Source organism: Microtus pennsylvanicus, chromosome 18 (assembly GCF_037038515.1).
Source record: "Microtus pennsylvanicus isolate mMicPen1 chromosome 18, mMicPen1.hap1, whole genome shotgun sequence".
NCBI classification, from domain to species: Eukaryota; Metazoa; Chordata; class Mammalia; order Rodentia; family Cricetidae; genus Microtus; species Microtus pennsylvanicus.
In genome coordinates, this window is record NC_134596.1 from 12,424,198 (window position 1) to 12,447,939 (window position 23,742).

The window sequence follows — 23,742 nt, forward strand, 5'->3', positions numbered from 1 at the left end:
ATCTATGGATGTAAACGTGAACATTGAGAAGGCAGTTTGACATCATGTCCATATAGCAAGATGACATTAGGTTTTCCCATAGGGCCTATGACCTCCACACCCCCGGACTTTTGACCAGTTTTACAGCACCAGGCATGGGTGGCTGCAGGAGCCATAACAGCCATTTTGCGCCATTGGGCACAGCTTGCCAAAAAGTTGTCATTGAATCTCACAGGGTTCATAGCTTGGTAAAACAGTTGATGGCATTTTTCTCCCAGCAAGTTACACAGCAACTTCCTGAACCGAGAAAGCTAACTTCCAGGGAGGAACATCACAGCTCCAGCAACAACTTGGTTTCTGCACATTTTGCAACCAAAATACATGCTGGGTTCAGCAGTAATGTCTTATTGTTTGGTTTTGATGCTCTTTCATTAACGGATTGATTGTATGCTGTTGCTGTTTAACTTTTAGAGTTCTTCGTAAGTTCTAGATGTTAGCTCCTTGACAGAAGTAGAGTTGGGAAAGATTTTTCCCATACTTTTAGGACGTCTTTTCCATATGAAATATAAGATCACTGTATTTAATTTCTGTGAATGTTGGTGAGGATCATTGAATGTATCAATTGCTTTTAGTAGCATGGCCAATTTTGTAATATTGCTTCTAACAATCCATGAGCATTTGGAAGGTTTCTTTATCTCTTGATGTTTTCAGTTCTTCAGTGTTGTGAAATTTTCCTTATATAATTCTTTTACTTCCTTTGTTCAATTTATTCCAAGATATTTTTAGGCTCTTGTGAATGAGACTGTTCCTGCTATTTCTCTCCTATGTTTGTCATTGATACGTAGGGAGGGTGCTGAATTCGTTAATTAATTTTGCCACTTTGCAAAGCTTGTTCATCAGCTATAGAAAATTTGTAATAGAATATTTGGGTTCCTTATGTATAAAATCATATTATCTGTCAATACAAATACTTTTGCTTTATTTTTCTTTTTCCACTTTTATCTTATAAGATTTCAAGTATCACATTGAACTTGAGTAGGGAAAGTAGCCACCCTGTGTTTGTTCCTGGGCTTAATGGAAATGCTTTGAGTTTTTTCTTCATCTAGCAAGATGTTGGACGTTGGCTTGCTGTGTATTGTCTTTCTTATGTTGAGATAAGTCCACTGTATCTCGAATCCCTCCAGGACTTTTAGCATGCTGCAATGTTGAGTTTTGTCAAAGGCTATGTTTTTTTTTTTATCTATTAAGATTATCTTGTAATTTTTGTCAATGACTCTATTCATGGGGTAGATTCAGTTCATTGATTTAAATATTGTGGATCATATCTGTGTCTCTGGCATAAAGCCAACTTGTTCATGCTGTGTGATTTTTTGATATATTCTTTGCTCAGCTTCCAAATATTTTATTCAGAATTTTTCTGCCTATGGTTCAGCAGGCAGAATAGTTTATAATTCCCTTTTTTTTTTATAGAATCTTGTCTGTCTTAGGTACCAGAATAATGCTGACTTCTTAAGGAATTTGGAGACTTCCTTCCTTTTATATTTTACAGAATCATTTGAAGAGATTAGTGTTTATTCTTCTTTGAAGAGCAAATAGAACCCTGGACCGAATTCACCCAGGTTCGTTAACTGGGAGATTTCTTTCCCAAGTTGTCATTATCACATAGTGTTAGCGAGACTGACGTCTATGTCACAAGAACTGCATTTAATCCATTCACGAAAGTCAAGCTCATAGCCTACTGCACTAGCTTTAGGAAAAAAACTTAACATTACATAATATCAATTCGCCTATAGTTTTCGAAACATTGCTTTAATCTCATTGTTTGATATATATATATCTACTTAAATGACCTGCTTCAGCTTGACTTACCCTTTGTAAGGGTCATATATGTATAGAAGCCCAAACATTTTTTTCAGGTTTTCCAGTTTAGTGGAATATACATTTTTAGAGTATGTTCTTCTGATTGATGTTTTCAGTTTCGTTAGTGTCTAAGGTAATGTCTTCCTTTTTATCTCTATTTTGGGTCTTCTCTCTTTCTTTTTGCTAACTAGGCTAAAGGTTTGTCAATCTTGTCAGAGAAATGTATCTTCATGTCATTGATTTTTGTTACTGTTTCTATTTCCTTAATTCCTATTTTGAATTTCACTGTCTCTTCCTCTCTATGTTTTGAAGGTGTTATCTGTTCTTGGTTTCTATAAGGACTTCAGGTGAATGATTAAATTATTAATTTGACATATCTCATTGGTAACAGATCCTATTAGGACTCTCTTCATCCCTTTCCATGTAGTTTGCTATTTTGCATATTCATTTTTATTCAATTTTACGAAAGTTCAAATTTCCTTTTTGATTTCTTCCCTGGCCCAATCATCACTCAGTAGAAGGTTGTCTAATTTAATTAAAACTTGCCCTTGTCTTATTAGATGGTTGCCTTTAAAAAAATGTCATGGCCCGCAGAAAATAATGTGTATTTAGTGTCTGGGTGGGATGTTCTATAGACATTTGTTAGGGCCATTTGATTTATGATGTAATTTAACTCCAGAGTTCCTCTGTTTAGTTAATGTTCGGATGACCTCTGTATCAGTGAGCCTGGGTATTGAAATTACCCACAATCACTGTGTTAGAGTTAATCTGTGCTTTAAAACCTACTGGGACTGCTTGTATGGAACTGGGTGCACCTGTGTTTGGTGGCGCATATGTTTCAGATTATAATATCCTCTTCATTGATTATTCCTTCCGTGAGTATGACATTAGCCTTCATATCTCTTCTGATTAGTTTTGCTTTGAAGTGTGTCTTTGGGTTTCTATTGCTGGGAGGAGACACCATGACCAAGGCAACTCTTATAAATAAAAAAAAAACGTTTAATTGGGGCGGCTTGCATTTTCAGAGGTTTAGTCCGTTCTCATCATACATGCTGGCGTGTAAACAGACATCATATTAGAGGGGCTGAGAGCCCTCCATCTTGACCGGCATCCATAAGGAAGGGAACTAGAACACTAGACATGGCTTGAGAATATATGGGGCCTCCAAGCCCATCCCACAGGGACACAGTTCCTCCAGCAAGGCAATACCTATTGCAGCAAAGCCACACCTCCTAACGGTGCCTCTCCCTATGTCCTGATGGGGCCAATTGCATTCAGTCCCCCACAATGTATATTCTGTCACGTTAGAATGGCCATGCCCTGTGTTTCTTGGTTTCATTTGCTCGCAATACCTTTTTCCCATGGTGCCTGGGGGAGATAAATTTCCTGCTGGCAACAAAAAGTTGGACCCTGTTCTCTAATGCGGTCTGCTTGTCTGTCTCTTTATTGGGGGGATTGAGAGTGTTAATATTAAGATTTATTATTGAATGATATCTCTTAATTCTTGTCACCCTTTGTTTTGTGGTGGCTTCTTAGCCCTCTTTTCTTTGACTCTTCTGGAATCATTAATTGATTATTGTACTTTCTTGGGTGTGTTTATCCTGGTCTTCAGACTCACGTACCTCCTCTGGTGTCTTCGACACAGATGGATCAATAGCCATAGGTTTCTTTATTCTCTGGTTATCATGAAATGTTTTTTATTTTACCTTCAATTTTAATAGTTAGTTTCACTGAGCAAAATAGTCTAAGTTCATAACTAGTCTTTCAAAACTTGGAACACATCCTTCCTGGCCCTTCTGGCTTTATGTTTTCTGTCAATCAGTTGTTATTCTGATGTTATTAATCAGATTAATAACCAGGTGTTATTCTGCCATTATAAGTTGAGTTGACTTTTCTCTCTTGAAGCCTTGAGTACCCTTTCTTTAGTCTTCACTTTTAATGTTTCAACTACAATATATCATAAAGAGTTTCTTTTCTGATCCTATCTATTTGGACTTCTGTAGATGTCTTATACCTAGATGGACATTTCTTTGTCTTTGTTTGGGGAATCATCTCTCTTATGATTTTATTGAGAACATTCTCTAGGCCTTCACTGCGGCATTCTTCTCCTTCTATGCCCATCGGAAACATAGAGCTTCGTGTGGTCTCCCAGAGCTCTGCCACTTCATGCTCATGTTTCTTTTAAAGTTTTTACACAACTTTAGTAAGTGAAGCAGCTCCTCCACATTCCCCTTTAGTAATCCATCCAGTTCCTCTACTTTCTCTTCCATTCCTGGCTTGCGATCCATTCTGTTGATGAGGCTTCCATTGCCGTTTTTATTTGGCTTATTGAGCCTTTCATATCCTATCTTCATTTCAGTTTGACTGTTATTCAACAATATCCAACTCTGCTTTCATACTGTAGACGGACTGCCTTATTTTTCTGTTTCTCTCACGCACTATTCTGCGGTGGTTTGTGGAGGATAACCGTCATTTTTCACGGTGTTCCTGTTCTGTGCTGGAATTGTGAATCTAGAGTTAGTTCGTTGGTTGAGTTTTTCTTTCTTATTTCAATCTGAAAAATTCGAGTCCTGCTTTTGCTTTCAGTGGTGACCTTTAAAGTGTTGAGCTGGGGAGTCAGTCCTGGTAGGAATTAATGTTCAGGGATGGAGTTTCTTTCTGCTGTCTTCCACTGAGCGGCAGGGACTGCCCTGTCAGCTGGGGTCTCTCACCGACGTCTGCAGCTTTTGCTATGAGTTGTGGGCTTCACTATTGCATGTGGACCTTAATGACAATCAGACTTGATCCCTTCCCTGGGATTGCAGCTTCCTCTGAGGCATGACAAGATGTCCAACCTCGTCTTTTTCAGGGGGGAGGTCTTTTCATCAAAAGACTGTTATTTCTTTAATCTGCTGCTTTGCTACAGACCTATTTAAATTATCTGTAACCTCTTGATTCAATATTGGTTCTAAGCATGAATTTACCCATTTCTAGACTTTCCTGTTGTTTTTCAAAATATGTAAGTATTTGCTGACAATCCTGCAGTTTTCATGGCTATCTATTGTAAAATCATAAAACACTTCATTTTTAATAATTTGGGTCTTCTCTGTTTTTTGGTTAATTTGTTTATGTTTGTGGTTATTCACTTTACTGAGTCTTTGTATTTTTCTTTTAACCTTCATTTTACTGTGCTGACTGTCTTCATTATTTCTCACGGTCTACTGCTCAGTTCCTTCATTCGTTGGAGTTTAGGAGCGCTTTGCTTTTCACGTTTTGGAGGATGCATGAATGGACTTTCCCTGTCTGTCCCTGTCACTCCTAGCCCCCCAAGGCTATGGATAATCTCAGTATTAGTGCGAGAGGTAGTGTTGACTGTTGTTCTTGCCTGGCTGGCATCGTGAGGTCTTTTGCCTATGAAAGACCTTCTTAAGCAGAGTCACGTATTACGGAGGGCTGCAGCCTCACCGGGTTCTAAGGACTCTGCAGGGAGAGGGGTGGTGGGCATTGAGTCCCAGGGTGACAAGGGTTTCAGATTGAGGTTTTCAGCCTCTGCTTCCCAAGAAAATGCCCTAGCAGTCAGCTAGACTGGGTAGAAGGAACAATTTGAGGTGGTCTGCTTACCGAATCAGGTGCTTCAGAAATAAAAAAATCATGGAAGACTTTGTGACGGCATTATATCTATCTAGAGATAAGGTTACTAGGTCGAAGTGAACTACAGACATCCACTTATCTATAAAACCCAAAGCCCACCTTCCTGTTCTACATTAACAAATGGCCAAGAAACCAAAAGTTAGTGTGCTCTGTTTGGACATCGGACCGAAAATCACTGCCACTAGGTGGCGCTCCGAGTACACACACTGAGGGAAAAGTAGGCCAGCCGCAGCGGCAGACTGCCAAGCAAGTGTCTCTGCAGTCATGGGAGGGCTTTCAAGGGAAAGAAGATGCTGGGGTTTGGGAGAGAACCTCCAGGAGCTCTGGCCCTCACTGGCCAGGCTGTGCCTGTTTCCCAGGCTGTGGCAATGCCAGAGCTCTGGGTCAAGGTCAAAGGTTGCTGGAAAGTCTTTCTCTCCCTCTAGAGAAAAAGGAATAATTCGGCTCAAGAATTTAACTGATTAAGGACTGGCCTAGGCTTTCCAAGAGTTGGAAATTGATGAGTATACAACATGCATAGCTCTGTCTGCATTCCATCCGTGCCTCCCCAGCCTGAGACGACTTACAAACGTCAGCCAAATGATCAGAGGAGGATTCGCAGGGAGATTTTGAAATGTACCTGAAAATGACTAGGCATGTCCCTGCCGCTCATCAAGAGATGTTAGGGTCTGCCGTACACCAGATTTCTCAAAACAGAACAAACAAATGAAAAACAAAGCAAACAAAAAAAAAACAAAAAAAACCAAAAACCTCCTTAATCTTGAGTTTTTTGTTTCTGCTGGTGTTCCTCCCAGCAGTCCAAACCTAGCTTCTATTGCATTTAAAGACGAAAGATGGGGCTAGAGAGATGGCTCGGTGTCTGGCGGAGAACCTAAGTTTAGTTCACAGTATCCACATCGGACAATTAACAACTTCATGTAGCTCCAGCTTTGGAGAACTGGATGCCCTCCTCTTAGCCTAGAGGCTAAACTCAAGAACACAGACCCATGTCCTGCCTCACGAAGCTCATATTCATCCACCCTCACCCCCACACGTATTTTTTTCGAGACATTTAAAAGAATAAAATAAAATCACAAATATTTAAACTAATGTTAAGTAAAATCAGACATTTTTTTTCTCCCCAGATATTTACCGTATTTCAAGCAGCCGGTCCCTAGATGTGAACAGGGGTTTCCGGCTTGGACAGAACATTCAAGGGAATTAATGTCACTCTACAAAGATCCAGGGGACATTAAGGCAGATGTGAGGATAAGGCTCTGACCATGGCCCTATACACCCATCATAGACAGTAGTCCCCGCGGCTCTGTGCTGGACGTATGAGGATACAAAAAGCCAAATGCCTTACAGTCAAGGGGAGTTCTAGGCATCAGTGGAGTTGTAGGGGGTTTGAGGAGCATTGAAGCTTTGGTGCTACCGTTTGTTAACATGGTAGGGGGTGTTCTAAAGTATTTTAAACCCGTCTGTGGTCCATAAACCATGAATACACTCACAGAAATCTAACATGGCTAGTGTTTATTATTGAAGTTTGCTTTTTTTCCCCCCAGTATAAACTGGCTTCTCCGATAATAGCCCACAGAGTGTAAAGCCAAACAGTGACCATGGGTTGTTCCCAACTGACAATATTCAAACACAGGAAGAATGCAGGGGAAGAGGAGATGATCTTTGGGCTGGGAGAGGCCAGGAAAAGCTTCCTGGAGTAGGCTGCCTGTTACCAGGCCAAAGAAAAGACATAGTCTTGAGTAGGTAAGATGAGGCTAATTGTGGGCGTCCACAACTCTGTGCCTCTGAGGTATCTGTAGGCAAGGCTGGTGAGGGAGAACACTGGCACTCACTGGGGTTGAAGCAAAGACGCAACCGCTTCGTGGAGATAGTGGCCTGCAGGATCAGCATCCCAAGGGGAAGTTACCGGGATGATGTGTCCAGACAAGAGGCAAAGGCAGACTCCAGGGACATGGGAGAGAGGGACCACATCTGTCTGCCTTTGGGGAGCTGAAAAGACTCACTGAAGATGCCAAGCAGTCAGTGTATCAGAGGTGTCAAAAAATAACGCCGGCTTCAGAACATTGTTGTTTCCCAAGGTACTGCCTGGAAGGAGGCAAGGGACATACAGGGACATTCGGAAATGCCCAGGTTCTCACAAGGGAGTGACAGAAATGAATTCAGCTCTAAATTTTACGTAGGCTGTCTCCAAGACAGCTAAATGAAACTGTCTAGCACAGAGAAAAGTACATCCCAAGTAGACATTTGTGTTTCTCTTCACAGAGAGTACACAGCAAGACCATTCTCCGAGTCCTGACCTGCAGAGACTGAGCTCCAGCAGTCTGTGCATGTGAGGGGGAGGGTGTCACGAGCCTTTCAAATGGCTACATGTGATAAGTGACAGGTGCCAACGTTTCCCAGAAAGGCCGAGTAATGACTCACCTCAGGAGTGTACCTGTGTGCCATCAGCCCGAAGCAAACCACCTGCTCTGTCCAGCTAGGTAACCTCCAGTGCTCAGCACACTGGAAGGCAGCCTCTCTGCTTACTTTTCCTAGTCTGTGCTTTGGTGGTGAGCAACCAAACTTGAGAACGTATCACTGAGGATGGCTAGCATAAGAACTGGGTGAGTGTGTGTGTGTGTGTGTGTGTGAGTGTGTGTGTGTGTGTAGCGGGGTATATGGGGTATGCAGGAAAGTGAGGGCTGTGGTGTGTGGCACATGACCTGAGCATGGCTGTGTATGTTGGGGCGTGTAATGTGTGAGGCATATAGAGAGAGGCATGTATGTATGTGTTGTATATGAGCGCAGGAAGAAGAAAAGGGTACATCCGGTGACCACTGTACATGACTTATGAAGAAGGAAATGCATGTCGACATGTGTGGTATGGATGGTTCATGACTGTACGGATGTGTGACTCTGTACATGTGTGCACATGCATGTTTGTGCACAGAGGGAATGAACCTCCGTCTCTTAGACAGATATCCATCTGGGCTGATCTGCCTGTCTGCCAGTTCAGGTCAAAAACATACTAGCTCACTGGAAGACGGGTTTGCCTGCCTCTCGATCATGTTCTCGCTGTCGCAGCCCTTCACAGCCACCGTTCCTTGCTCCCTGTCCCCTGCCCCATCCATTTGGTCACATCCAGCAGTCTTACCCTGAGTCTATCTGGGGACTGCCCGCCTGCCTGGCTGTCAGGTCACAGTGTCTGCGGGACTTGCTGTGGCTGCAGTTGGGAATGAAGGACTGGGTGAGTTCATACAGAGACATCAGGGCTGAAATGAACATTGACGTGATGGTAAAGCCACCAGGGTGTTCTGGACATAGACACCAGAATGTCCCAAAGGGCACACAACCGCAGGAATCGATATGAAAGCACGTTAGTGTTACTTGAGGTTGTTTCTAGGAAAAGGGACGAGGAGTAGCCAGAAATGGAACACAATAGGTAGATAAAAAACCACCCCAGGGAGCACGGTGTGCAAGACAATTGCTTGGTGTGGGCCTTGGGGAGATGATGGGACATAGGGGTTCCTCCTACACCAGGCAGGTCCTCATACCCAGCTACTTTCCTTCAGAATTCAGTAGGGTAGCTACAATTGCAAGAGGTCAGAGGGCAGGAGGGAAGCGCTGGAAACAGAATGGGGACTCATCCCTCAGAGAGCCATGTGCAGGTTTCTCTGAGTCTGTGGCCGGATTTGGACTTTGCCAAAGCCCCTGTAGTCTTCAGATGCAGACACGATGCAAGAGTACATGCCATTGGGGAAAAAAATCAAAGCAAAAGCTACCTGGGCTAACTATTTTACTTCTCTCCGAATGTATGGATGGTTTTGCTTCCTTTTTGTGGTGCTACGGTTGAAACCAGGGCCATAGGCATGGCCAGCAAGTGCCCTGCCCTGGAGCCTCCCCAGCCCTGCATACTGATTTCCTTATAGAGAAGTTAGAGGGTTGTTTGGAATATAACATACACCTCCCTCTCCCGACAGCCCAGGTTGATGGTAGCTTTGTCTCGCCAACACACGGCGTCATCTGCCCTGGTCTCCATTCTCATCTGTAAGATCAGGATGGTGTTGGGCTGTACGGAGATGGTTCAGGTATGGCCCAGTCTCCCTCTTCTCGGGCATGCCCAGCAGCATACTCTCTTCTCAGAGCCTTGCCTCCTGGACCTCCTTGGCAACCTGTCGCAGACGCTAGTGTCTAGTCAGGCCAAGGGTGTTCCGCTTAAATTCATCTTCCTTTTGTCCAGTCACCTCAAATCGTTGGCTCCCATTCTTGCAGGTGCTCACACCCGTGTCTCCCTGGACTCTGTACTGTCATCACCAGGACCCTTTCTTCCCTTATCTGTACCTTCCTTGGTGCTGTTTCCACCTCCGTATGTTCCATGTCTCCCTACAAGATCTCGGAGCATTTATTTTTGTCCCATTGTGTAGTGAACCGAACTGTGACTTGGACTTCGTCAAAGCCCCAGTTACCAGGTCTGGCCTCTGCAGGTTTTTCTTTTTCTTAGTCTCCATCTGGATTTCTTCAGCCATCACTTATTTCTAAATATCCATCTCCTGCTGCTCCTGGCGTGCTTGCGAAGCAGCCTAAGCTCTAGGTGATGTCTGGTGGATTGTAGGTTACTCCCCATTGTTCTGTGTGTAGACTACGCTAAACAGCCTAGAGTCCCTCTCCTGCCCCAGCCTCTGACTGAGAGTTATATTAACCAGCCACTTCTGTTCATCTCTAGGCCTTCGCACTCTTTTCTCTGCCACGGGGCATGCGACTCTCTTCCTTCCGCCATCTACCAGATGACACTCTTACTCATGGCTGATATCCACGGACATCTGCTGCCCATGGATCATCTTGTTCTCAGCTCTGGAGGGTTCTACCTTTGCTTGGCTGATAACTTCTTTCAGTTACTCTAGGGTTCTTTCTGAGTATAGATGCCACGCCAGTTGGCAAGATCACTGAATTCCTTACAACAGTCTTGGCATGCTTATACCCAGCCAACCAACTGGCAAAGTTTTTACCCAGCACTTGTTCCTGTCCAGGATCGGAAACTAGTCTACATGGGTTGAAATTTCAGTCTGCAACTAATTGACTTCCAAGTTTATCTTGCTTTCTCCTCTGTGTGAGGAAATACTACAACAAAAATGGCGTCAGGGAAGAGGAGTTTCTGTAGGCTGCAGCTCTAGGTTGCAGTCTGCTATGGGAAGGAAGTCATAGCATCAAACTTGAAGCAGCGGGCACGTGATGTCTGTAGCCAGAATACAACATTAATGCATGCCTGCACGCTAAAGTTCAGCACACATTCTGCACTGTCATCTCTAGTCCAGGATACCTTGTCAAGGGCACAGTGTTATTCACAGTGGGTGGGTCTTCCCGATTCAGTGGATGTGATTAAGATAATATTTCACAGCGTGCTCAGTAGGTCATCACCAAGGTGATTTGAGATATTACTACTCCGATGAACTACAATGACCATTATACTGTCTCTTAAGGAAGTAAATAATATTTCTATTCCCCAGAATGATAAATACAATGGAAATGAGTGTTTTACAGTTCTTTGCACAGACTTGTTGGCTATCCTGAGTGCAGAGTCTTCCAAAGAACTCACACTCTCTCTCTTTCTCCCTCTCTCTGTCTCTCTCTCACTTTCCTTCCCCCCTTCTTCTATCCCTCCCCCTCCCTCATTTCCTTCCCCCCCTCTCCTACCCCAAGTCCCTTTTATTCTTCCCCCAGGTCAGCCCTTCCCATTGTTCCCATTTCTTCCTTTAAACTGTTGTTTGTATATGTGTGGATATCATCCTCAAAGAATCAAGTCATCCATTGGTGTCTCTTGTAAAGAAAGCAAAAGGAAGAGCTTTGTAAATAACCCCCTAAGAGCTGCACGGATAGGGCACCATTTCTCATGGGGACTAGGCTTTCACCCTTATAAAATGTTATCAGCCAGTAATTGCAGTTGAACTGAATTGAGTCTATTTATTCATTGCTTCTTTTCCAGTCCCATCATTTGTCATGTCAGAGAGCAAGGAGTTCCACGGGGGGGGGGGGGGGGGGAGGGAACATGGCTTAGTTACCGAGAGCGAAATTTTGTCAACCAAAAATTCTCACATGGAAGCCTAAAACCCCCTGGTACTTCAGACTGTGACTATATTTGGAAATAGTATCTTTAACGAGAAAATGAAGGTTTAAATGGGGTCCTGACCAGTGAACCTTCATCCAGTCTGGCAGGTGTCCTTGTTGGCAAAGAAAAGGACATAACCACACACAGAGAAAAGAGCCTGTGAGGACATGGGAGAAGGCTGCTTCCTACAAGCAGAGGGGAAAGGCCTCAGAAGAAGCCAAATCTATGACACCTTCAACTCAGACTAGGAACCTTCGGAGTGCTGGGAAAGTATCTCTGTTGCTATGGCAACGCCAGCTGACTAATTGGAGCACTGGGGGAGAGTCACTGTGCTGTTCCCTTGAGGAAGCGGGGTGGTCTTAGGGGAAGCTGCCTTCATTCATACTGTGGTTCTTTCCACTTCTTTGGCTGGCAGACAGAAGGACAGGTTACCCAGTGTTATAGTAAAATCTATAAATTTTGGGGGGGGGGTGCGGGGGGAAGACAGGACAGTTTTCTGTGCTAGGATGGAATCTCAAGCCTCTCAAACTCTCAGCTCCGTATTCCTTTGACTGGCAAAGAGCTGAGTCTAATGCCTGCTGTCACGGTCCCTGTCACAGCCACAGGGCCTCCACAACACATATGTCCTCTAAAGAAACCATAGCTGGATAGTCTCTTAGGAGGTACGGCCTGTGTTAGAGGGGTGGGTTGCAAGACTGTGCCCTTGACCCTGGACCCTTCCTCTCGAAGTCACCTGTTTCCTGGCTGCCCTTAGGTGAGCACTTGTTACTCAAGCTTTTCTACCTCAGACCAAAAGACAGGAGAGAGCCAACCATGGCTAGAAGCTCAGAAACCGTGGACCATAAGGAAAATTTTCAAAATCTTTAAAAACATTTTTAAAATGCTTTTTTCTCAGCTGTTTTCCAACACCAATAAAAGAGCGAAGTAGTGAACTTAATTTTAAAATGAAATAGATTTATTTGCTCATATATTTTAATTATTTTGCAATTATTTCATTATTGACACTTACAAATATTTTTATTATATTAGTAAATACACTAACTTTTTTTGGAAGGGTAAGTTGGCTTCACAGAGTAGAATTTTTTATTTTATTTTTTAAAACAATCTTTTTTTATTTTACATACTAATCCCATTTCCTTTGCCCTCCCCTTTTCCCACTCCCCCCACTATTCCCCTACACCACCCCATCCACTCCTCAGAGAGAATGAAGCCTCTCATAGGGAGTCAACAAAGTCTGCCACATCACTTGAGACAGGACCAAGGCCCTCTCCCCTGTATCTAGGCTTGGCAAGGTATCCCTCCACAGGGAATGGGCTCCAAAGAGCCAGTTTATACAGTAGGGATCAATATTGCTTCCACTGCCAGTGGTCCCACAAGTTGCCCAAGCCACATAATTATCAACCACATTTAGAGGGTCTACTTTGGTCTATGCAGGTTCCCCACTGTCAGTCTGGAGACAGTGTGCGCCCACCAGCTCAGGTCAGCTGTTTCTGTGAGTTTCCCCATCATGGCCTTGACCCCTCTACTCATATTTTTGCTCCTCCCTCTTAACAGCTGGGCTCCAGGAACTCGGCCCAGTGCTGAGCCACAGATCTCTGCATCTGCTTCCATCGGTTACTGGATGAAGATTCTAAGATGACAATTGAGGTTGTCGTCGATCTGATTCCAAGGGAAGGGCAGTTAAGGCGTCCTCTCCACTATTGCTTCATAGCCTCTTAATGTGCATAACCCCAAGGTTCTGTCTTGGACTTACACATGTGAAAACCACATTCACCGATTAAATACAGGCTATCTTGATACACCCCCACACCCAAGCATACGCCCCCACAACCAAGTATACCCCTCGCAACTTCTGTTAATCACTGTAGAAGAAAATCACCTTTCAGACCAGTTTCAGGTTTACAGAGCGTAGAGAAATACACAGAGATCGCCAATGCTTCCTTGACTCATCCATCCCTTCACTCAACCTCCCCTGCCCGACCGCAGCTACAGTAGTGTAGTGCTTACAACATATGTAGCCCCAGGCCCCTGGTTCAGGGCAGAGTTTATGCTTTGAACTGTTTTGTGGGTTTGGATAAAATTGTAATAACATGTATCTAATATGGTACCACCCAGAAATTCCATAGCTTAAAAATCCTATGGACTCATTTCTGTCTCCATGGATGTATCCATTTCTATCTCCCCTTGGTTCCTGACAATTGCTTATCTTTTTATCATCTCCTTAAATTCGCTTTTTCTTTTAAAATACATTCATTAATTCTTGGAGAATTCATGCGTTGTGTCTTGACCATAGTCATCTCATTCCCCAACTCTTCCCAGGTCCAACTCCCCTTCGCTATTCATCCAACTTTGTATTCAAAAATAAAACAAAACAGACAGCAAATAAACCCTCATCAAGCCCAGTCTGTAACCTCACTGCAACTTGGTAGGCCTATCAGGCCTCACATCCTTAATGAAACTATTCTTCCAATCCCAGGAGCTGTAAGATACCAATAGCTAGTCTCTCAGCTAAGGGTAAGACTTTCTTCCTGCCCTCCATTCCATGGATTTTCTCTGGCTTGAGCTTGAGCAAGTCTTATGGATGCTGTCATAACTGATGTGAATTCCTGTTTTTAACGGCCTTGTTGTGTCAAGGAAGCCTTTTCTTTGTCCCCATCCACTGCCTCCGGCTCTTACGACCCATCCCTTCTTCTGTGATTGTTTCTGAGCCTTGGGAGTGTGTGTATGATACAGAGACCTCATTTGGAGTTGAGAATCCTACAGATTCTCCTTGTTGACTACTACATAGGAAACTTGTTTAATGAGGCTTGAGAGATGCACTGATATATAGACAGGGCAATAAGGAAGCCAGCAGGAGTCAGTTTAATAGTGTGCCCAGTTAGCCGAGCAATAGTGGCATGTTATATCCTAGGCCTATGACCTGTCTAGGCACAAGTTCTTGGTGCCAACAACAGTGCCAGGTATGGGCTCCTCGAATCCAACCAGAAAGTGGTGGGTCACTACCATAACGTCTGTGCCGTCATTGTACCGGTGGGTGCAGTGCAATGGTTAGCAGTTATTTTAGCTCACAGGGCAGCTGGCTGAGGCTGGTGATTCCTTTTCTCCTCTGCTGGCATGCATAGCCTTTCCAGCACGGTGACAGATGGCCAATGGCATGAAGCTTCCAGCTCAGTCCCCGCTGACTGCTCCATCTCCTATTGCTGAAGATGCCATACACTTCAGCCATAAGACATGGAGATTTGCCTTTCCTGAGAACGCCAAGCAGTTGGAAGCTATGGATGCAGACTTTCCAACGGGCTGATTCTACTTAGCAATGTGCACTTGTTCTTTTTTTTGCCCCATGTATAATTTGTGGTATGAAAGCTCATTTCTTGATAGCGCTGAATAATGTCTGGGTAGAGTTTAGCCATTCACATATGGAAGGATGTATTTGTGGCTTCCAATCAGCAATTAGTCCTTGGTGATTAGGAGCGTAACTGTAAATGTTCCTGGGGCTATTTGTGTAGACATGAATTTCCAGCACTTTCAGATAAAGACCGAGAAGCTCAACTCTGGGTCGTATGGTCGATTTGTTCTGTTCTGTAAACGTTGCCAAGCTGTCTTGGAAACAGTTGGAGCATTTTGTGTACACAACATTGATGAATGAGATCTCCTGATTCCCTAGATCTTGGTACCATAGAAACTGTGGATTCTGGTCATCTTAGTGACTGCAATGTTATCTCATTGTTCTACCGTGCTTTTCCATGATGAGATGTTATTGGGACATCTTATGTGTGGTTGGCACCATGGCATTTTTTGGTGAGGTATGTTGAAACGTCTTCTAATACATTCTAAAATTGATTTTACTCACGTTGCGCTGCGCATTCTTTATGCACCTTGAATGACAGTTTTCTTTCTTCCTTTACTTGTGTCTAGTCTTTGACTTTAATGATGTCCCATAAGTTCCAGTATACTGGGGGACTCTATGGTCCTTGCCTCTTACAGATCTTTCTAAGCTTCTACTTTGCAAGTTTTCTTTTTATCTACTGACCGGCCACCCATCCCTAGCTTCTTCCCCTAGCCCCCCTCCCCCCGGGGGGGGGACATTTGCACAGAAGTAAGCACTGCCCAGACTACTGTGTCAGCCTGGGATATCTCTGGTACAGACCAAACAAAGGCAGCTCTTGAACTAGTCACCCAGGAAGCCTTTAGGAGGCACGGCACCATTATTCTTTGAGAATATCGGACACTCGCTTGTGTTACCCAGTCAACTGCCCTGGAAATGTGGCCCCTACTATAGCAGAGTTGGAGACAGGGTGGGATCAGGAAGTCTTTAAAGGCCACAGGCCTTGCTTACTAAGGTCCGAGTACTTTTTGTTCATTAAGCAATCTTGTCATGGGTTGTAAGGTTCTTAATAGATTACAGAGAGGTTTTTTTTTTTTTGAAAGCCGTACTGAAAACTTTTGCTAAGCCATTGTTTTTATGAATGGAAAAACTATTAGAATCCTGAATGTACAGGTTTTGTTCGTGTCAGCTTCTTTTCTAGGGTTTTTTTAATTTTTATTTTATGTGTATGTCTGCGTGCCGGCATGTATGTTAGGTACATGCCGTACATGTATGCAGCAGATCAGAAGAGGGTGTCAGACCTCTGGAATAGGACTTCCGTGTGGTTATGAGTCTCCATGTGGCTTGGGACTTACCCCAGATCTTCTGTAAGAGCAGTAAGTGCTCGTCACTGCTGAGCCATGGTTCTAGTGCCTTCCCTGGAGTTTTAAGAACACCTACTATGCGTCACACATAGGACTGCTCACTTTATACTGGGGCACTTTAAGCAACACTGTACAGCAGGCTTTGCAGTCTTCACAGCGATTTGAGCTCCGCACTTGTGAGGAGCGGAAGCTCTTCCCTCTGGCTCGTGCTTTGGGTTGTCTGTGCTCTATCTGTAGAGAAATGCAGGTTCCTAAGTTTCCTCGTAGTATTCACGTTCTGTGACTGCTCTAACAAGTCACTAAAAGCTAGATACTTAACCCAGTCCAAGTGCATTCTCTTAAGTCTCTAAAGGCTTTAGAAACCACGAGCCAGAAATTGGTTCCGCGGACACAAAATGAAGATGTTGGCAGGACCGTACTCCCTCTGGAGGCTCAGGTAGGCACTGCTATCATTTAGCATTTTTCAGATCTGTGTATTTTTTTTTTTTTTGCATTTCTTTACCAGCGCTCCTGCCTGAGTCCTCAAGCAGGCAACATAACACCTCGCAGTCTTCTCTTTTCATGTCCGCTCATCTGCATGGCCTCATCTCTCACTTCTGCCTCCCAAGAACTCCCATGATTACTTGGGGTCCTCCTTGATGGCCCCTTCATCTCAAGGCCGCCTATTCCCGTCCACAAAGACGCTATCTTGCTCATGGGAGCATTTACGTGTAGTGAACATTAAGGCCTTACAATATTTAGCTCATGGCAATCCTGTACAAATTGTGCTTCCCTGTTACTGTAGATACAATTCTCCTGTGTGTTCTGCTGCCGGACAACAGGACCTGCCTTCTCAGTCCCCAGGAGTTCTGCATTTGCTTAAGAGTCTGCCAAGTGGTGCTTAGCTCTCCTGTTTCTACCCACAGTGACCACGGACAGTTCTCCACCTGCTTCTCACCGCTTGTCTCAGTTACCTTTTGATTATATGGCCAAGGCAACATAGAAAAGTTTACTTGGGGCTTACAGCTTCAAAGTGTGAGTCTGGGAACATCCTGGCATCAGGGAGGCAGGCGTGGTTCTGGGTCAGCAGCTGAGAACTTACATCAGATTCACTACCAGGAGACAGAGACAGCTAACTGGGAATCATGCGGGCTTTTGAACCTGCCCACCCTCAGTGACCCAAGTCCTCCAGCAAGGGGCTGGAGAGATGGCTCAGTGGTTAAGAGCATTGCCTGCTCTTCCAAAGGTCATGAGTTCAATTCCCAGCAACCACATGGTGGCTCACAACCATCTGTAATGAGGTCTGCTGCCCTCTTCTGGTCTGCAGACATACACACAGACAGAATATTGTATACTATATATATAATAAATAAATAAATATTAAAAAAAAGACCATACTCTTGAGTCCTCCAACAGTTGCACTATCTAGGAACCAAGTGTTCAAACAGGAACCGAAGGGGGCTATTCTCATCCACCACAGCACCACTGCAGAGCCATTAGCTACTCACAGTCTACCCATCTCTGAAAACCTAGTCTTTCCCTGTCAGCCCATCACCAAAGCCAATTTCATATTTTCAGAACTTTGTTACAGTACCACATCTTGTCTGGGTACCAAATGTCTGTTTCCCACTGGTACTGCCACAAATGTGTGTGCTTAGACCACAACAAATTCTATCGACGCATATAGTTCTGGAGTCACAAAAGTCTCACGGGGCTAAAATCAAGGTGCTGGCTGCTTTCATTGGTTCTGGGAGTTCCGGGGGAGACTCTTGTTTCATCCAGTTCCTGGAAGCCACCTGCATCCCTGAGCTCTGGGCCTTATCCTCACATCTGCTTCGGTCCCCACCTCTCCCTTGAGACTCTCACGCTTTCATATCCTCCTGAAAGGACCCGTGGAATTAGACCGATCTACTTGGACAGCCTAGGGCAATCTCCCCACGCTGAGAACTATAATTAATTACATCCGCATCCAGGCTTTTGTCCTATGTGGTAGGTAGTCCTCGGTCTGGGAGAGCTGTGCATCTTCTTGATGTTTGCAGTGCTGTCTGCCTCTTTGCAGCACATCTTAAGCTGCAGTATTTCCATGGAAACCAGAAAGTCTTCAGTCTGTAGTCACCTTGCTGTCATTGAAGTTCCTATCTCCGTTAACCCTTCGTTTTATTCCTATGCTTTCTCAGAGCATAAAATCAACGGTTGTCTTTCTTTTCCAGATGGGAAGACTGGACTAAAGAAGTTAGGTGTTTTTATAAATGTCACTCATCGAATGATGACGCTACTCTGGAATCTGGTTGTTTAGACTAAAGTCCCTTGTGCATATGAGTGACCCTCTGGCCAAACAGGAACCCAAGCTAGTGAATGTGGGGTCCCAAGCTCTCAGTTGAAACATAAAACCAATTGGGAACAATGATCTTTACCTGCAAAGTTCTCTTTCCCTCCTATTAAGATTCAGTTGTCAGGCATCGGGTCCCACTTGTTAATGCTTGCCTTGCATTAGCAGAATAAATTAAATAAATAAAACAGAAATTGGATTTCTGGAAAACAAATACCCTGTGCCTGTATCTTTCAATAATTCAGAGAATTTTGGCCAAAAGCAGGGTTCTGAATGCTTTGAGCTTCATTAACTGTAGCTAAAATCATTACGGCTTTGTATAGCTCATTTACCTGGCTCCTTTGGTCTATGACAGCCAGGCCTTCTGGAAGAAGGTCTGAGCTGAACTCCATGTGGTGGTCAGTTACCTTTCAGGGTCCTCTCTGTGTCTAAAACCTCAGAACAGAGGAGTCCCTCTATCTAGACAAACCCAAGCTATTTGTCCAGTGTGTAAAAACAGCTGTATAAATGTATTGCATTTGCTCTCGGTCTGTTATTGCCTGTTAGCAGGTGGGGACCATTACTGGGAAAGCAGCTGTCCCGAGGCTTCCGAATGACTATAAGGCACTTTATACAAATAAGGTATGAGTCTAAGATGCTGGTTGTATTATATAAGCCACTGTTGCATATAGGTTTGCTGGAACCGTTTTTACAGAGTCTTTAAAACATACCTAATGAAGCCCTGTCTGCTGGGCTCTGCACACATTTTTCATAACTTCTGGCCCCTACAGTGTAGATGGGAATCTCCACTCTCCCAACATGCCACGAGAAGGTTCTGGTTGAGCATCTCTTGCCAGAATACTGCTTTAAACTGTGCTAATGCAATGATCTCTGCAGCCAGGCAGCTCTTGGGGGCAAGCACCTTCAGTGAACCCCACAAAGGCAGCCGGAACACTCTGGCCCACCTTTATAGCCCTGATCTTGACCAGCAGCAAAGAAGAAATACACCGGGGATGGACAGAGTATCCAAGGTGGGAGTCTTGTTTCTGTGGCGTCTCTTTTGAAACTGGAGACACACTGCAGAAATTCTACGTTCTAGACCCACAATGGTCCTACAAACAAAGCCAGACCAGCACAGAGGGATGGGGAATGGGCCTGCAATATTCACTATGTCTAAAACCAGGCTGAGGACTCCGCTTCCAGGCAGCCTGCACAACACTGGGAAACTGAGGAACCACAGTCAGAGAGCTGGCCGACATGGAAATGACCAAATGGAGGCTCTGTTATTGGCATTATCTTAGCTATACCCCCTTGGAAAGGGGAAGAGGGCCATGAAGATGTCAGTCATATCGTTCACGTTATTAAGGGGTGATAGAGATCTGGGTATGCTAATTGAAGTCTTTTGAGCTGTAACTGGCTCACCTGAAACTCTCTCTCACGCTGTTCCCAGTGATGGAACCCCAGTGTTCCTGGCAGAGCGGAAGCCACAGAGACACACAACTCCCACGGTCCTCTCCTGTCCTGTGATCGCTATTGCATGGTCTTTGGTGTTCTTCCTGTGCCATGTGGCTTCTAGTTCTACTACTGAGTCTGTCTTTTTACTATTGCTTTCTGTAATACATCTCATAAATTATGTAACCATCACAGACAGTAGCTTTATGATCGCTTGATACTGCTCTCAATGGCTGTGCAATTTCTGGCAAGTTAATCTCTGTTTATAGCACCATTCCACAGGCCTGGACAATAGCCCCCTTTCATAGTTTGCAGCCGAAAACTTTCCTTTCAGTTAGCAATCCTGTAAAATAAGTTTTGAAAAGGTTTAAGGACAGTTAGTTGGTTATGAGCTAGGCTGACAGACATGCGCACCACACACATTAGAGTTTTAAAATGAGTCTCTCAAACTCAGGACTGTGAGAGGGATTGGTGATGTGGGAGATGGTTCTGCTCGAATGTGAGAAAGATGCAGTTTGTACCAAGATCAGAAGGCCGTGCACACACCCATGACATATACCGGCTGAAACGTTAGGTGAAGTCTGTGGCTTTATGGGTATCCCCTGCTCTATGACCATGTGCAGAGCGTCATCTCCTAAGTCATCTCTCCATCTGAACCTGGGAATGAAAACTGGCGGCATATCCGGCCACCCTGTACTCATGGCCCTTGGTGACTGACTCTCTCCCTGGAGTTATCCTGCAGAACAGCGCCAAAAAATTTTCTCTTTTGACGGGCATCCGCTATCACCCTGCTTGCTCAGTGAATGGCTAGATTGGCTCTTCAGGCTTCAGTGGCCACCAGTGATTGATGTTACCAATTTAAAACACCAGGCTAATCTGTTTTAACAAAAGGAAGTGATAAAGGCAAAAAAAAAAGAATGTCTTTTGCATTTCATTTGCATCCTGTGAGCAGGGACAGCATCTCTACTTAATTGAACAAGCAAAGGACCGCAAGAAGTTATTTGTTTTCTACGCTAGCATTAGAATTAGAGCATGCATCGGAAGTCCAATGTTTCATATTTTATGTAATTAATTTAATTTTAAATAATGGAAAAGAGCACAAGAAACAGAACATAAGCTCATTAGCACAATTTAGAATTTCGCTAAAATTTTGGATTTTTAGTACAAACTCTGTAGAGGCATAAAAGCATGAGTATTTTTGTTTTCGTAGTATAACAAAATGCCCAATGCCAGGTCGTAGACAAAGAAGAGAAGTTTATTTAGCTCTTGCTGTGGAAGCTGAAAAACCCTCAACTCTCTAGTGAGGTCTCTGTGGTGACGATATAACAATGGCAGAATCATGTGTGGAAGAAACCCAAGGTGGGGTGGGAAACCAAAGGAAATGGGAGGCTCTCTTGGCACTCTATAGTAACCCAGTCTTGGGAGAACAACTGGGGCTATTCAAGAATTAAATCAATCCTTCTTAAAGCGGTTCCCTGTGTGACCTAATCTTATCCACTGGGTCTCACTAAGACACTTAGGATTTCTACCATATAAACCTCTGGGGAGCTCACTTCACCCTGTCTGGGCCTCAGCATCCACACACGGTGGCATACTGTACCTAGACCATCTTACAGAGCAGAGCCTACAGTCATAGGCTAGGAGCTAGAGGCTAGAAGAGCCTCTCTGTAGGCAGGTTGCACTCCACTCATGACTCTGCCACTGAGTAGCTCTACATTCTGCACCTCACTCCATCTGTGATCCCCTGGGGTAGCCATGGTGATCTCTGCAGGCTACTGTGACAATGATAACGTGGCCAGAACATTCCCACCATGCCTGCCATGGCATGAGCAGCCCTCGGCATTGTGGTCATTGACAGTCTTAGGTGGAAGACTAGATTTGAATTAAAATGGCAATGGCCAGGTTGCACCAGAAAATTGCTATTGCAATACAAGTTCCTTTGTGGTCCGTTGAGTAATGAAACAAACAGGTTCTGGTAAAGAGCTGATTATACATGTAGTCTTTGAATGTGTAAACTATTTGAGAAAATAAGTGTATCTGTAGCCTTGTCGGAGAAAGCCTGTTAGATGACAATAAGGGGTAGGAAGAGGGAAACCATTAAAAAAGCACCATGGTCGGCTTTATGAGCAATGATGTGTGTAGGCACATAATCAGGCCATAGGGTTCCTGAGTGCTCTGGACCCGCCCCTTCACTCCCAATGATGCTCTCTTAGAGCACAAACATGGACTTCCGTGGGTACTGTAAGACAATTTCATAAACATATTAATTAGAATTTTAATCCAAGTGGACTTATGAGAGGCAGAGCTGGGCCGTTGATCCGTCTCTTTTTTTCTTTCCAGCCTGACGATCTCTGCTGAGTGCCCCATGCAGCTTGAGGACTTCCCCATGGATGCCCACGCTTGCCCCCTGAAATTTGGCAGCTGTAAGTTACTTTTACACCTCAGAGCTGTGGGTGTGCTTTGGGTTCAACTTCACATTTATTCAGAACAGGCTCAGTCCGTGACCACACGTGGTGAGATGCGGTTTATCTCGAGGTTCTGGGGGTCTTTTATTCTCAACACGTGATCGATATGAGAACTGGAACGGTGAGCATCCGTCGTAGACGGAGTAAAGCTGTAATGTCTGAAGACGTAGAACAGTCTAGAATGTGTGCATCGTCATATCATTGTTGGCATCCCCCTCTTCTCAGCTTTTCTTTGTAGCGGTCCCGCTTCTTTGTGGTTTTCATGGCTTAGGTTATAATCCTCACAGTCTCACATACCCAACCAGTGACTTTTTTTATTATTGCATGGTGATGCTGACTCTCCTGTAGACTGTTTGGTAAGTGCAGTGATCTTGTCTTTCATGGGCATGGTCTCTACTCATTCAGAACACTCAAATTATAAGCCAATGTTAATTTGAGTTACTGCTCAAATCAAAATACATTAGGTATGCACTTCTCAAATCTGGTGGACATCCCTGGGTTCCAGCCACTCTGACAGAAAGTGTAATGCCCCCCCACCCCCATTCCCTGTGTGTGAGTGTTGGAACTGAGCTGACCTGAACTTCCTGCCCTTTTCCCGTCTACGTTCATATGGACTTGACACTCCCCCCATTTACTGTCTTTTTGCGCCCTAGTGCCCTGCAGACGCTAGGAAAGTACTTTCCCATGGGATGCAAGAAATCTCTAGTTTTCTTTTTCTTTTTTCCTTTTGACACAGTTCTCCACTGAGTAGCCCCGGCTGCCCTGCGTGAACTCTCTCTACAGGCTACCGTTGACCCGTAGTTTTCCTGCTTCAGTCTTAAAAGTTCCTGGCATTAGAGATGTGGGCCAGATGGTTTAAGGCTGCATTTTCAAAAACAGACTGTTCTTTCTCAGATTCAGCTTGAAAAGTGGGAGGCATTGAATCTTGGCTACTTCACCCCTTGGCCACGTACCTGTGCCATCATTCAGACTGCCAAGGTCCAGAGTCATTGCATCCATTATCCTGCCAGAGGATGCAAGATTTGGACAGGAGTGTACTCAAGTCAATTTGGTTTTTGCTGCTTTCAAAGATCTCTTTGTCTTTGACTTTTGATAGATTTTTTTGTTTTTTGGTGTGTGTGTGTGTGTGTGTGTGTGTGTGTGTGTGTGTGTGTGTGAATTTCTTTGTCTTTTGAGAGGCTGGGGCATCTTTTTGGCTTCCCGGGACTGTCTTTTACATCTTTTTCTCCACATGTAAGCATTTCAGAGCCCCTTCAGTCTTCTGAAGCTTCACCATGCTGGTCCACTTGATGGTGTCC

The 23,742-nt window shown here is 44.4% G+C and overlaps 1 protein-coding gene across 6 annotated transcripts in view; it reads left to right on the forward strand.

The window, feature by feature from the left end:
* Positions 1 to 23,742, forward strand: part of Gabra5 (gamma-aminobutyric acid type A receptor subunit alpha5) — an 85,171-nt gene that overhangs the window by 25,840 nt on the left and 35,589 nt on the right. For all 6 annotated transcript variants that reach the window (XM_075953125.1, XM_075953126.1, XM_075953127.1 and 3 more), the window contains one exon: positions 22,320 to 22,402. In XM_075953125.1, the coding sequence (XP_075809240.1) occupies positions 22,320 to 22,402 (83 nt within the window). The remainder of the gene's footprint in view (positions 1 to 22,319; positions 22,403 to 23,742) is intronic.